We start from the raw sequence: 14,778 nt of genomic DNA on the forward strand, positions 1-14,778 counted from the left end.
CCTTGTTAAGCGGCGGTCTCTCAATCCGGTTGTGACACACTCGGATACAGGTTTCTCTATCCTGGTGTGACACATGAGGCCTTTATCCTGAGCTTTACATGAGGCCAAATGTGAGCGTTTGTTTATTTTCCTGGAAAAAGACAAAAAAGGGTATCATTGTATGTGAGAATGCCAATGGTGGTCTTTCAGACCACTGGGTTCGGGTGTCTAACAACCATAATGACTGTCGTAACAACAGCCAGGAGCACTAACGCACAAAGTGATATTTATTATCTTAACAACATCCCAACAGAGGTTAAATAGCTGTGTTTCCCTACTGTTCAGTCAGAACTGAAGAAGTCTCTCAGATGACAGACGAAACATCTTCAAAGCTTTACCGAGTCCAGTTGCCCTTGATTTGAACGGACACGTTTCTGGATCAACAGCCTCTGTAGAGGAACACACATGCACAGCAGCTAAATGTGTGTCACTCTCTGAACTCATCATCCCAGATTTAGTTCGAGGAGGTTCGATTTTAGAAGCTTTTATTTTGGACTTGCAACCCAGATTGTTAGGCCACATCACGGTTATCTGCTACCTCCTGTGGCTTATCTCTGCTATCAAGGAGGATGAAAAAGAGATATGGTAGGGATGTATAGATAACACACACATACACACACACACACACACACACACACAAGCACACACATGCTGGTCTCCTCTGTAAAGCAGTCATCAGCTTAGTTTTGATCTCTCCCATATGGAACGCAGAGCTTAATCTGCAGATCGACTTAATAACAATAATCTATACACATTATAAAATTGAATTGGAGGCCACCACATCCCTATTACTGCTTAGAATCTTCAGGGTGGTTTATCTGTACGCTACAATCTTCTGGTCCAGATAATCCCCTCCTCCTCCTCATCTGACCCTGATAAAAAAAAACATAGCTGTTTCTCCACTGTTCCTATGTGCACATACACTTGCAGAATCCCTCATCATTCATTATATTAGAAATAGGCCAAAGCAAATAGTAAAGTGTTTCTATACTCTTTGCTTTGGCCCATTTCTAAGCCTACTTTACATTATTGAATGTGTCTCCCTCAACCTGAAGGCATCATTGGTTTTTCATTCACTTCACTATGCTATGAAAACCAACATTGATCAGATCAGTGCAGTTGCAGGTAGTCGGCACCTGGTGGCGGTAACGTGCGGCAACGTGCGGCAACGTCACTGTGACCTCATAAACATGGCGTCGGCCGTTAACAGGTACAGCTGGTTCGTTTCCGTTTCTAGAAAAGTGGGAAGTTATCTATTCAATTCATCACTGTTCATCGCCCAGGCGGCGACGTGCACCAACAACATGGACTCTGTGAGGCCAACCAAGGTTTGACAGTAATTCCAGTCCTCTTTCAGCCTCATGTTTTTCTGTGTCGCGAAACAATTTTACCCGTAATATAAAATTGATGTCAAAACAAAAGCATGCCTAATTCAGCTGCTGTTGCGTAGTCTGACAGTCAACATGATTAAGTCCAGTGTTGCTGCATGCGCAGTTAGATAAGGGGCTAAGTGTACACGCTGCAGTTACATTATATTCTCCATACATGTTATTAGCTACAGGTGTTTCATGTCTGTGTTCTCCTCCACAGCTGGAGTTTGCAGTGCAGATGACATGTGAGAGGTGCGCAGTTAAAGTCAGAGCTGCTCTGGAGGGTAAACCAGGTAATACAGCATTTCAAGGTTTACTAGTGCTGTGAAAGGAGCTCTTGATGCATGTTAACATCATCTGAAACACTGATGTTTGTCATCTGGAACTGACCGCTCTTTTTAACGGTGTAAAAGCAACAGTGCAACTGCTCTAATTTCTAGTAGTTGACTCAGCGGAGGACCATGACACAGCAGATAATGTCAGCCAGTTTTTATCTGTCGCTTGTGTGTGGCTGGCCTTTCTTCATGCATTCCAGTGCGCAATATATCATGTCATAGGTATACGTGCAGTTTAGTGTCCCAAATTCCCCATACAATGTCCTTAATTAATTATGAACCTGCTAAAACCCTGTGCTACCTTAACCCTACCCCTACCCCTAACCTTAACCTTAACCTGTCTCAAATAAGACCCTCATCATTTGGGACACTCAGTTTTTGGAAGATAATTCGTAACGCTAAACTGTACGTAAGCCCATGTCATATTACTCTGCAAGGCACGTTTCTTTATGTAACACACTTTATTACAAGTAACTCAAAGTGCTTTACATTACAAATCAATTAGCCTACATGTACAGGCTTTTACAGGATAAATTCCTAATACGTAACTGTGAAGTTTCTCAAAAGAACTATATATGTAATTTGGCACGAATCATTTGCCAACATATTAGAACTTTTCAGTTGGTACACTTTCAATTTAATCCAGATTGAATGTTAAGCTGGTGTAGCCTAAATAATGTAAATCAGTGCACAGCAGATCAGCTAAATGTGCAATATGTCTACATGCAATTTAACATAGCTATATGAAGAGGAGTGTTTCCAATATTTAAGAAATTATGAATTAATATTTACTTGGGTTTAAAGCCACTTGAGCAGCTTTTTCCAAGACATTTCCTCAGCAACTGTTTTTCAACACTGTCTCTTCTTTCTCCTGTAGTACCAAATGTCATCGTTCTTTCCAGAACATATGAAATCATTGAAACAAAATACTCAAATGTCAAAACACCCATCCCCTAAATAATCCCATATCCATTTCACAGACAATGCACAGAAACTACTCATAAGCGTGAAAAAATAGAAAAGTGACACAAGGGTGTTCCATTTGGAGTGTTTCATTATATAAAAAAAAAAGAAGCAGCCTCACATTTGAGAAGATGGAAGCAGATGTTTGTCATTTGGCTTAGACCATTCATTTTTATTTTATTTTTGCCTGCATTTGTGTAAGTTCTCTCTGTTTGTGTATCTATCAGATGATCATTTTGCTGTCAATGTTTTTGCAGGAGTGACGTCTGTCAGTATCGATGTCGGTAAGGAGGAGGTGTTGGTAGAATCCGCTCTGACCAGTGCAGAAGTGCAGGCTCTGATAGAGAGCACTGGACGCAGGGCCGTGCTGAAAGGCATCGGAGGATTAGAGCAAGGTGAGACACTGAGGATTAAAAAAACACGATGGACTCTTCAGAAGAGGTAATTAACTTCACTTGAGTTTCTGCGCACGAAAGTCGCCGGATGACACCAGTTTCTAAACACAGCCATACTGAGAAATACAGAGAGAGTTTTGTGGAGCTGATAGTCTTAATTAGCTTTGGATCAACTTAAGTCTGGGCGATATGGAGAAAATCAAATATCACAGTATTTTTGACCAAATACCTCGATATCGATACCGCAATGATATTGTAGTGTTGACTATTTGTGCTTTCACAAAATATTTACACAATGAGATTTCTGATAAATAATCATGAGTAATGTGGATATAATGACTAAGTGGGTAAAGGCAAATAATAGAACAGTTACAACAGTCTGGTAAGTTCAGAAAATGACATCACTTTACTGTAATGCAGCCTTTAAAACCAGGAAAAGACAACACTTATGCCATATTATGATATCCAAAATCTAAGACAATATCTAGTCTCATATCATGATATCAATATAATATCGATATATTGCCCAGCTCTAGATCAACTCATTTGGCAATAGCTTGAATGTAACGGACGTTCATTATTATAAAAAAAGTTAAGCGCTAAAGCTTTAATTGTGCCATCCTTGATCTCCCTGCAGTGCAGAGATGCTTGATAATTTAGACTTAAATGCAGCTTCAATTATTGACATACTGGTGCTGTTCTCACATCAATAAAACACGTTCTGGGTATCACAAGTAGAAGTGTGATTGCACAAATTTAGTGTGCACTGGGATGTGATTACTCTGAGGTGGTCATGTTGGTACATACTGTATGTGACCGAATGCCAGTGCATCCCTGACATCAATTGGGAAAGTTCCAAGTCCACTTTGAAGTACATGTTTAGCACGGCTTACCTCTCAAACACAGCTGGTTATGGTTGACAGCATATCAGACAAGGATTTTAAGTCACAGTTTCCTTCCGACAAAATCGAATGTGAGCTGAGAAACAATCTGATCAGAGGCAGTTACTCAAGACGTATTTGTAATTTATTCTTCTTATTCCATACAGTATATGAACTGCAGTAACATCTAAACAGAATCTGGATGTGTCCAGAATGTGAAGAAGTGTAAACAAGATCACAGACATGAATATACAAATTGTTCAGGATGTACTGTGTTTTTATGACAGACCTGGGTTCAGCAGTGGCCATGCTGGCTGGTGTGGGAAAGATCCAGGGGGTGGTGCGTTTCCTGCAGCTGTCTGAGGAGCGTTGCTTGATTGATGGGACCATAGATGGGTTGGAGCCTGGACCCCACGGTCTCCATGTCCACACCCTGGGGGACCTCACACTTGGCTGTATCAGGTAGGACCACTGTATTATAAGAGCTGCATGAAGGGAGTGGACAGGCTGGTCTGGTTTACACGAGAATGATAACACTGATCCATTTTACAGTGGGCAGCAAAGGATACATTGACAGCAACAGCACCCACAGTTAAACTTACAGTAGTAGTATGAAATTGCACTACAATTTAACTGCCCTTATATTTAATTAGAACCAATTTCTTTTTACAGTTGTGGAGAGCACTATAACCCCTTTGGAAGACAACACGGTGGTCCAGGGGACTCTGAAAGGGTATAGTCATGTCTGTTCCTAAGAACTCTATACAAATAACTTTTCACTCCATGCTGTAGATCATTTAGATGTAAAAGGAGTAACTAAATAAGTGATCCTCTTCTCCATAAATTCTGACAAGATCACTCCTGAGATTTAATACATTTTCAACACCAAGCCAAATGTAGGATGTGATACCCCCTCCCAGATTGCTAAATATGTCCCACAGGAGCCATTTTGCGCAGTTCTGCAGGTGCTAAAAGTTCAATAAAGTGCGTGACAGAGAGCTGCAAGTCTAAGGCAGTGTTCCCTGGCTTTCATGCTGTATGCTCCTCGTGTATTTACGTCTATGGCTCAGTGTTATTTATTCTCTGTGTGTCATTGTCATACAGCATGTAGGCGATCTGGGAAATATTGTTGCTGGACCAGATGGCAGAGCCTCATTTAGACAAGAGGACCGTCAGCTAAAGGTAACACAAAAACAAATTTTTAAAGAGCCATGACAACATCTAGTTTTCCAAATACCTCACCAGATGACAGCTTTTCATTTTTTTTCTTCATTGATACCTTGGTGCACATGCTGCAGGTATGGGATGTGATTGGCCGATCGTTGGTGGTGGATGCAGCGGAGGACGACCTGGGTCGAGGCAATCACCCTCTCTCCAAACAGACTGGGAACTCTGGGGAAAGGTGGGTCAACAACAGGGGTTTAATATATGGGGGGACAAAATAACACGTGAGGTAAGATAAGCATTCTGATCCAGGCATTCAGTATTCATAGATGCATTTAGGAACCATTTGGAATCAGGTCTCTGAACCTCTCAGGGGATCCAACTCTTAAGCCGCCTACACATGATCCACGCTAAAACCGCTCTGCACTGGCTGTGCCATTGGTTTCCTATGGGGAGAGTGGTGGAGACAACTAGGAAGAAGCGCTTCCCTTGGCGTAGCGCGCAGCTCGAAATTGCCACCAAGCGCTGCCACTCAAAGTTCAAATTATTTCAACTTTTGATTTCTTTTACCGCTGACCTTTCAAAGAGCAACCAATGAGATGAGGAGGTAGCCAGAAGCAGTGATGACGTATACCTGCGCTGCGCTTCACCTCTGAAGTGCCTGCACTATGTTCTGTGCCCTACTTGGCGGTTTTGCCTCTGATCATGTGTAGGTGGCTTTATGTTAATTTGTGAGTCTGTAGTATGTGGTGATGTTATTTTAGATTGCATTATATATGTAAGGTGTTTCTATTCATTTGTCTGTTTATTGCTGGTTTATACAGAGGGTGTATATGTTATATGTATGTATATATAATAATGTAAAATATTGTGATAAACCTTTCTGTTGTCTTAATTTTGGGTTGTTTTAAAAAGTCAAAATGAGGAATGACATTTTGTAAAAACACGACAAACAAGTCTCACGTAAATCTGTATTTAAAATTTATTTAAAAAAAAAAAAAGTATTAAATTGTGATATTGATTTCGAGCTCATACATACTTTTCTGTGTCAGTAATGCATTAGTTCCCAAGTTTTTTCTTACTGCAGCTTGGTTGAGTGAGTAAATAATTTCTTTTCAAAACACCTAGTCGTAATGTGCATTTAATTGTAAATCTACAATCTATCTACGAAACCATTTTTTTTTGTTTTTTTCACAATCTGTAAATGGACTTTGAGTTGGGATTGTTTTGTTAAACCTTCAACGTTAGACTTAATATGATCAATTATTATATGAGCACTCTAATAAGCAGTTGTCAAGGGTTGGGGTTATTGAGACTTGGTCTTTTAAAGCTGATTTTCTTCATTGTTCCGACAGACTGGCCTGTGGGATCATTGCCCGATCAGCAGGTCTTTTCCAAAACCCCAAGCAGATTTGTGCCTGTGACGGGGTCACGCTGTGGGAGGAGAGAGACCGGCCGATTGCTGGGAAAGGTCGAAGCAAGGCCAACGCAGAGACACCAGCAGCACACCTCTGAGCCTGGTACACAAACAAATGCCATATCTGTAACCTGTGTCGGGGAGTTTGAACAGAAGGGGCACCTCGGAGAGAAATGCAGAGGACATTTGTCGACAGAGGGTCAGCGCTGACTCAAGACAAAGCACTGAGGGATATGTTTCCCCACAGCTGGACAGACGACCAAAGAAAAATGGCCTTACTTTCATGATTTTCTTTTCTCTCTCATAAAATCTAATCCTCTTGCAGTCACAGTTGCTGTCCTGAGGATTTTAAAATCACTAAAGCAGATTAAAACCGCCCCGGACTTTGTGAAAGTCACCTTTGATTAGCTAGATGTCCGTTAATACGGTTATACATTTGTATAAGCAGTCGCCTCTGACACAACTGTTTCATAACTGTCTACATTGATGTACTGGCTGCCTGGCAGAAATGCACTTCAGTTTGGCCTCCTAAAAAAAGTAGTAATGATTTGGTTAAAAAAAATATATATATTTACATTTTTTTAATTTGGGAGGAAAATCAACACACAAATAGGATAAAAAGTGCCGTCATGCTAATGTTTAGGATATTTACGGTCACAAAGCCCTCCAGCTGCAATAGTCTGAATGCACAGGATGCATCTCAACCGAAGGCTGTGTTCATATACACTAAGGCGTAGACCTGGGCAATATATCGATATTATATCGATATCGTGATATAAGACTAGATTTTGGATATCATAATATGGCATAAGTGTTGTCTTTTCCTGGTTTTAAAGGCTGCATTACAGTAAAGTGATGTCATTTTCTGAACTTACCAGACTGTTGTAACTGTTCTATTATTTGCCTTTACCCACTTAGTCATTATATCCACATTACTCATTTATCAGAAATCTCATTGTGTAAATATTTTGTGAAAGCACCAATAGTCAACACTACAATATCGTTGCGGTATTGATATCGAGGTATTTGGTCAAAAATATCGTGACATTTGATTTTCTCCGTATCCGTTAAGGCGGTCCGTCGGAAACGCAAGTCTTCCTATTCAGTTGAGATGGATTCAACTTTTGAAGAAACGCAACCCGGCGTTACCTTGCATTGGCCAATTATATAACTGGCGATGAGACTTGTCGTCAGTCCGTTTTGAGGTGGTGTGTACAGTAGGCGGTAAACCTCACTGCCTCTATCGCTGCCACAGGAAAGTTTAAAAAAAAAAAAAACATGAGGGTGAAAAACAAAACCCAAGCACTTAACTGCCCCGGACTTCCTGTAACAGCTGACTGTTTTCTGCAACAAGCTCCAGCACATAGCACAGTCGCGCCGTCTCTTTTCGATCTCTTTTTCTTTTGTGAAATGAAGTTGCCTTCAAATGTGATTGTAAATGTCAAGATCTGACGAAAAACGACAACAGTTGTGAAATATAAAGTCGGGTGCTACATTGGGGGATTAAAGATCACAACAGGACGTCACACAAATGGGCCATTTGTTGACACTCCCACCGCTGTGTAAGCCTGCGGCGAATCCCTGGGCCGCCTGAGTGTATGTGAATGCAGCTTAACCAGTTGTGATGTGATTGGGATGGAATTTGAAAAAAAAAAAACTAGCCAAAAAGACACTAATAATGTCCAAATAGATAGTTAAAAGTAAGGGATAAATGGATGAAATGTTCAGCCTTGGCCACTCCAGGTGGTAGTAGCCATAACGTGATTCCAGGATCAGGGATTCACATGTGCAGCCATGGATCTATTAAAGGGGAACAATGCGAGAGCGTTTGACAAACGTTTTGGAACCACTGAGCTAACTCAGAACGTGTGGAGGGAATCTCTACCGCTGTTAGCTGCATGTGGACCGAATATTTTTTTTCCCCTGCATCAGTGTGTTCATTTGAAATCCATAAGGGGGTGTGAGTGACTTGGGTAAGAGAGGTTCGAAAGCTCAGGAGAGAGAGAGAGCCAAATTCCATCCAGAGTGAAGGATCAAGGGGGGTTAAAAGTTTGAGGGGGTTCCTCGAAGGATTGTGTGCTCAGCTGTTTTTTCAACATGGAGTTTAAGTGTACAGTTCCTTGATTGTTGCCAACTTTACACACATGTAATACTTTCATACAGGAAACTTTCTGCTTCAAATCCTCTGTCGACTTCTCTTGTCACAAATTGTACATGATTAAAGTATACAAGTAATACAATAATGTACAAAAGTTCAACCTGCTGACACTTTCTGTTAACACTTTTTTTTCTCTTGATGAAGACATCAAATTGGGGCAGTGTGCGCATCATATAATGTGTTGCAAGTTTTGCATTGATTTTCCACATAAGGCATCTGTCTTGTCCCGATGAGGCCTGAATAAGCTTATTGAATTTTCCCCCAAATGTTCAATCAGTGTTGTTTTTCCATTTGTGTCTGAGGGCTGTGAACTCAGTTTGAATGTAGGGCTGCAATCAATGTTTGTTTATATTATTGATTAATGTTTGGATTCTTTTTTTTTTATTCGTAATTAAGTCTATAAAATCTGAATAGCTTTTTTTTTCTGAAAAGCTGGAACATTTGAGAAACTAATAATAGCTGTAATTTTCCTACTGGGGATCAATAAAAATGATAAATTATTATTATTAAGCTGGAACCAGGGAATGTAATATTATGCTCGAATCTGTGGAAATATTAGTCAAATAAGTCTGCATTAACCGTAATTTTGCTCTTGATCTGCCCTCTGTGTTTAAGCAAATGTCTCATATTTATTTTTTCATAGCACACGATGAGCTCTTTAACTGAGCTCACTCACTTGTTTCCTGTTACTTTGGAGCAGAACCTTTATTCTTCTAGTGGCTCTGATAAATTAAACAGAATTTGACATGGCATTGTGTACGTGTACTGTGTGTGCTTGAGTCATTTTTGTGAGGATTCAGCATCCTCCGGGCGCTGCAGCAGCCCTCCCCCTCTGCAGCCTCTCCAGCCGAATGCCCGACATGCAAACGGAAGCAGGCGCTACCATTTTGAAATACAGCACCGCCTAGGTAAGATGGTAGATCTTTTTATTTATTCGCCTTTTCTGCAGTATTATTCTCACCTGAGCCGCACGGGAGCTAATCAACTCCGATTCGTCTTAAAGCTCAAGTGTTTTTGACTGGTATGTTTTAGCGACAAAGACTAAATAGACCGTGTTGTTGCTCAGGAATCGCTCGGTGTTGCACTGTATTCATTCCTGTGCGGAAAAATGTGTCCGTTGTTACACTGTATCGATCTCCTATTGAGAGCCAGTTGTTGTACCAGGTGTTCTGTGTTTAACAGTGTGGCGTAATTCAGAGTAAAAAAAAGTATTATGTATTATTGTCTTGATGTCTGTTTTCGCTTTAGAGTTGGTCTGCTTCTGGCACCCGAGCGAAACCAATAAGCATCCCGTCGCGCCACATGTTTTACACGGACAATGTGGCCAAACAACTTTAACTTGTGTATTTTTTTTCGCCATTTCGTCGCTTTTAAATGACCCGAGCTGTGAAAAAAAAAAAGTGTTGACTCAACGTCGTGCTGCGTCATCAGATACCCCAGCTTCCCTTGTTATGCCTCGCATGAGCCCTGTGTTAATGCAGCAACCACAGTGGGGTGGACTCACACATACAGTGTAGAAACACTGAAGCAGATTACTTCCATCTCCTTTAAAACACGTTCTGTGAGCAGCAGTACAGGAGGTGTAGTTCAGTCATAGCAGCTGACTGGAGCCTAAACCAAAAAATAGAAATGTCATTCTCTGGTGTCATGTTCCACTTTGCCCTTTGATTTCCAGCCAGCCATTAGGTTGTTCAGGAGGAGGAAAATGTGTCGACCGACCTGTAGAAACACTTATTTGACATGTACATTAAAGAGTGAGGAGGGAAGTGAGGGCAAATTAAGGCCGTTTTTCAACACAAAGCAACCTTTCTGTAGGCCTATCACGCAAGTCTGAAAGATCATCACAGTAAATGCCATGTGGATTAATATGCAGTGCTCTCTCTTGAAGGTATTGCTTTAAAATGCTCCGTTCACCCAGCTGTCTCCTGTGTATGAGTGTGACTCATAGCTGTATGGGTAATTACAGCCTCCTCTTGAGTGAGATCTTAAAAAAAAAAATCCTCCTTCAAACTGCCTTTGCATTGAAAATATGAAGCTGTTATTCACGGACACATTGTGTTTCCTTGGTTCCTGTAGGGAAACCCTGCTCTGTTTTGCAAAATCTGACCCGAGTTGCCACCTCATAGGCAAATTTGAGGTCCGTTTTAATATGGGATATTTGAATGTTAATCTGGCTGCTCATTCATGCACTGAGGTTCTTTATTATAGTGCCTGTGTAACTGCTTCCTCCTAATAGATTGCTGCATCAGTTTATTACATGTTATTTGTGTGTTAAATGGCTGCATCTTTAGTCTTTTATTTGCCTTATCTCTGGATGTCTTGTAGGTCTTGTTTTTTTTTTTTTTCAAAGTCAGCAGCACCTCCTCCCTCACAGACATTTTTAAGCCCTGATAAAGAAACTAAATAGCTGGGTCAGCTATGTCCCTGTGTACTTCAGTCCACCCCTGTATTGTAGGTACTTCCCTCTCCTCATCAGACTACCGTAGAGCCAAAGGTGTGGCTTTGTTCTCACTCGGTAGTTGTTACATCTGTGGCAGGTGATTGTTAATCCCAGCTCTTATCTCTAACCACAGTCAAGCCCGTAACTCCTCTGTTCCTCTGCAGCGCCATGGACAAGAGCCACACAGTGAAGCTCTTCGTGGGCAACCTGGCGTTGGACACCACCCAGGAGGAGCTGTCGGCCATCTTTGAACCCTACGGCCAGGTGGTTAGCTGCAGTGTGCTGCGACAGTTTGCCTTCGTCCACCTGCAGGGGGAGGGTTCGGCGGAGCGAGCCATCCGGGAGCTCAATGGACGGGAGTTTCGTGGACGGAATTTGGTGGTGGAGGAGTCGAGGGGTAGGCCGTTGCACTCCACCAAGGTGTTTGTGGGTAATCTGAGTGGGATGTGCACCACAGAGGACCTACAGCAGCTGTTCCAGACATTTGGAAAAGTTCTGGAGTGTGATAAAGTCAAAGGTGAGCGAACACCCTAGTAACAATTGTTTTAAAATGCACTCATCTCTCTCAAGTTGTGCATAATGTTTGTAAAATTGTGGAGCTAGTATGAGTGAAGTAAAGTCGTAATTCAGATTATTATTAGGTTAGAATCTGAGCATGTGATGTGTTATGATGATACACCAGTGGAAAGTTCTCAGTGTGCAAAACAATAAACTCCCGCATCCTTGTTGAAAGGATGGACAAGGTGGTTTCCTTTGGCGCAATTCAAACTTTTTCGTAGAAGTAATAAGTGCCCGTGGCAATGCCACTGTGATCCTAACTGTTGTCCCTGCGCTCAATGACAGCCAGGCATTCCTCTTCCGCAGGCTATGCCTTTGTCCACATGGAAAACAAGGAAGACGCGCTCCAGGCCATCGAGGCCCTGCATGGCACCTCGTTTAAGGGCCGCCCCCTGTCTGTAGAGCTGTCCAAGGTCCAGCCTAGCAAGCAAGCGCCTACAGGAAAAATCCCCTGTGTTAACTGTGGAAAGCAGGGCCACTATGCTGGAGAATGCCCTGTGGGAAAGCCTTCTCTGGAGCAGTACCAGAGTCAGGCAGCGGTCCTGGCTGCCGCTGCTGCCGCAGCCGCCGGCCTGCCACTACAGGTCCAACAAAGCGTGCACAATTCAGTCTACAACACCTCCACGTTTGATCCCACATATGCAGCTCTCACTGGGATCACCACAGGCACACGCACTGACGGAAACCCAGTGAATCCAGCTGTTTATGGTGCCCTCGCCAGCCAGGTGTATGGTGCTAATGTTGCCAGTCAGCTTTATGGAACGGTGGCCAATCAGGCAGCTCTGACATCAGGCGCCACCCAAATGTACAGCTCGATGACCCCCAACATCTATGGCCAGATGGCTGCAAATGCCGCTGCTGCCTACTCACCTCAAGTTTATACCCCAACTATGGCCAACTCCCATGTCTATCTGACTGCAGCTCATGGAATAGATATGCAGACAGCAGCAGCTGCAGTCAACCCTGCTTACACTGTATCTCCAGCAATTTATGGCGCTGCGGCACCAGCCTACGCTCACATAAGCGCCATGGGAGCAGCGGACCCTACTACAGCCATCTTCGAGGCAGCCAGGCAGGCACATTACTTTGCCCAGGGCCAACAGGTTATGGCTGACCAGCAGACAGTGGCTGCCGCAGCAGCCGCGGCTGCAGCAAAGTCTGGTGAGAGGGACCGTAGTCCCCTACGGAGGTCAGTACCTCTGCTTCCAGACCCAGTGATGAAGCCGTTCATGTACCAGAGAGCCAAGCCGCGCCGACCCCTGCTCCCTACGCCGGCTGGCCGAGCGGCAGAAGAGGCTGCAGAGGCTGCAGAGGACCCCATGGCCAGGTAGGACATGCTCTGTAAACCTTTTCACCATCAGCTATGTGGCACCACTGAAAACATTCCCAGAGGGTTGAGTTTGTTTCTCCAGGAAACTGTTTTTTGCTTGTTTTTAGTCTTTCAACATTTCTCATGGTTAGATAATACTTTATTGCATTTTCTATGTTTCTTTTTCACTTTATCACTCTTTTGTTACTCCCACTGTGTCACCTATCCTGTCCCTCTTCCTACCTAAACCCTCCTCTCCTTACCTTAAACCCCCCCCACTCCCTTATCCTAGGTACTATGCGGAGTACTACCAGCAGCTGCAGCAGTACCCCCAGTTCCAGTATGCCTACCCACCACCGAGCGCAGTGACCGCCATCCCTGGCATGCCGGGAGTGTCAGCGGTCCCGACTGTTTCCGCGATGTCCGCCCAGTCCGTAGCTGCGCTGGAAGCCCTCAGGCCAGTGGTTCCAACCGCTGCGGCAGTGGCAGCTGCCATGGCTGCGCCAAGGGTGTATGAGCCGCCGTTGCCGCCGCCCACGCGCAAGGAGGCCATCCTCCGCCGCCCCGAACTCTCCCTTCACACGCCTGAGCCCCCCTTCCGATAGTCGCACACAACTCTCTGCTCCCACCCCTTCCTCTTTGCCCTGAACCCTATACCCCTATCTCCTCTTCCACCCCCAAACCTGACCATCTTACAGCAGCTGTGTGTATGTGTGTGAGTGTGTGTATCTGGGGGAAGTGTAAGGGATGGGGATTGAAAGTGGGGGCTTCTTGGTTTATTAACCTGCTTTACAAGGGACTTGGTCAGCTAACCTTGGTCCTGTTTGCATACACACAGTGCAGCCGTGTAAGGGAGGCTCTCATCTGTTGTACGGGCATTCTTTATGCTTCTCAGTTTTACGTTTTTATCGTGCCAGTCTCACACTTGTGCCAGTATTAGACTGACCCAGTCAGTTGTTTCATATGCCTTTATTTCCGCAACCCAGTTATGGTTTTCTATGGCCAAATCTACGATAAAAGACATTGGTTTTTATCAGCCATCCTCCTTAGGCCTAGATGATCAGTTAGGGCAGCTAATTTGAAACCTTTTTTGCCTTATGTTGGAAAAAATGTAATCAGATGGGAAGTCAGATAAACACATATTGTGCACTGGCTGCATTGCATTGTGTCCAATAGAACCAAGGTTGATGTGTTTTTGGGGGGAGGGGTGTTGAATGTGATGTGGATGTAGTAAGTGTGAAAGAGAGAGAGAGATATGTGCGAGCTCCTGACCTTGCAGCGCACAAATGCAGCAGCTTAGACTGCACCTTGCAGAAAAACAAAACGTAAAGCACACATAATACATACTGCAGTGTATGTTTGGATCTCTCCTTGACCCCTTTTCCCCACCTGTACTCTAACTACAACACTCGAAGACACTGCTTCACCTCTCTTTCCAACTACAGTTGCCTACCTCTGACAATAAATTTCAACGTAGAGTCTATTCTATTATATATCACACTTTTCACCCAGTCAGCAGTTTATTCCTGCTTCCCGTAAAGACACAGGGTCGGCAGTTTAGTGAGGGAGGAGCTGGGTTTCGGTGACGATGACTTTTTGTAGATATTCTGTATCAAGTCCTCCAGAGGCCTTTTAAAAAAAATAGTGTATTTGTTTTGTTTGTTTTAGTGTAGCTTACATGTAATACAAGTCAACCTGGGGTGTAATGAATTGTAAATGGAAAAAAAACCCATGTGTGACTACTGAATG

General features: G+C 43.3%; 2 protein-coding genes across 4 annotated transcripts; both read left to right on the forward strand.

Annotated features, from left to right (window-relative positions):
- The first annotated feature begins 1,228 nt into the window (after positions 1-1,228).
- LOC120572663 (copper chaperone for superoxide dismutase-like) lies at positions 1,229-7,423 on the forward strand. Its single transcript, XM_039821997.1, has 8 exons — positions 1,229-1,367; positions 1,630-1,702; positions 2,965-3,102; positions 4,271-4,445; positions 4,656-4,716; positions 5,088-5,165; positions 5,282-5,385; positions 6,503-7,423. The coding sequence occupies exons 1-8, from the start codon at positions 1,230-1,232 to the stop codon at positions 6,660-6,662; spliced, it is 927 nt and encodes a 308-aa protein (XP_039677931.1). The 5' UTR covers position 1,229; the 3' UTR covers positions 6,663-7,423.
- Positions 7,424-9,495: 2,072 nt separating this feature from the next.
- rbm14b (RNA binding motif protein 14b) lies at positions 9,496-14,507 on the forward strand. Of its 3 annotated transcripts, none has more exons than XM_039821998.1 (4): positions 9,496-9,630; positions 11,327-11,679; positions 12,006-13,047; positions 13,322-14,507. In XM_039821998.1, exons 2-4 carry the CDS (start codon positions 11,331-11,333, stop codon positions 13,632-13,634), a joined length of 1,704 nt encoding a protein of 567 aa, XP_039677932.1. In that variant the 5' UTR covers positions 9,496-9,630; positions 11,327-11,330; the 3' UTR covers positions 13,635-14,507. The 3 variants fall into 3 exon arrangements, with proteins under 3 accessions (XP_039677932.1, XP_039677934.1, XP_039677933.1); XM_039822000.1 differs by having other exon boundaries at positions 12,027-13,047; XM_039821999.1 differs by having other exon boundaries at positions 9,619-9,743.
- Positions 14,508-14,778: the final 271 nt, after the last annotated feature.

The sequence above is a fragment of the Perca fluviatilis genome, chromosome 14, assembly GCF_010015445.1.
Source record: "Perca fluviatilis chromosome 14, GENO_Pfluv_1.0, whole genome shotgun sequence".
Classification (NCBI taxonomy): domain Eukaryota; kingdom Metazoa; phylum Chordata; class Actinopteri; order Perciformes; family Percidae; genus Perca; species Perca fluviatilis.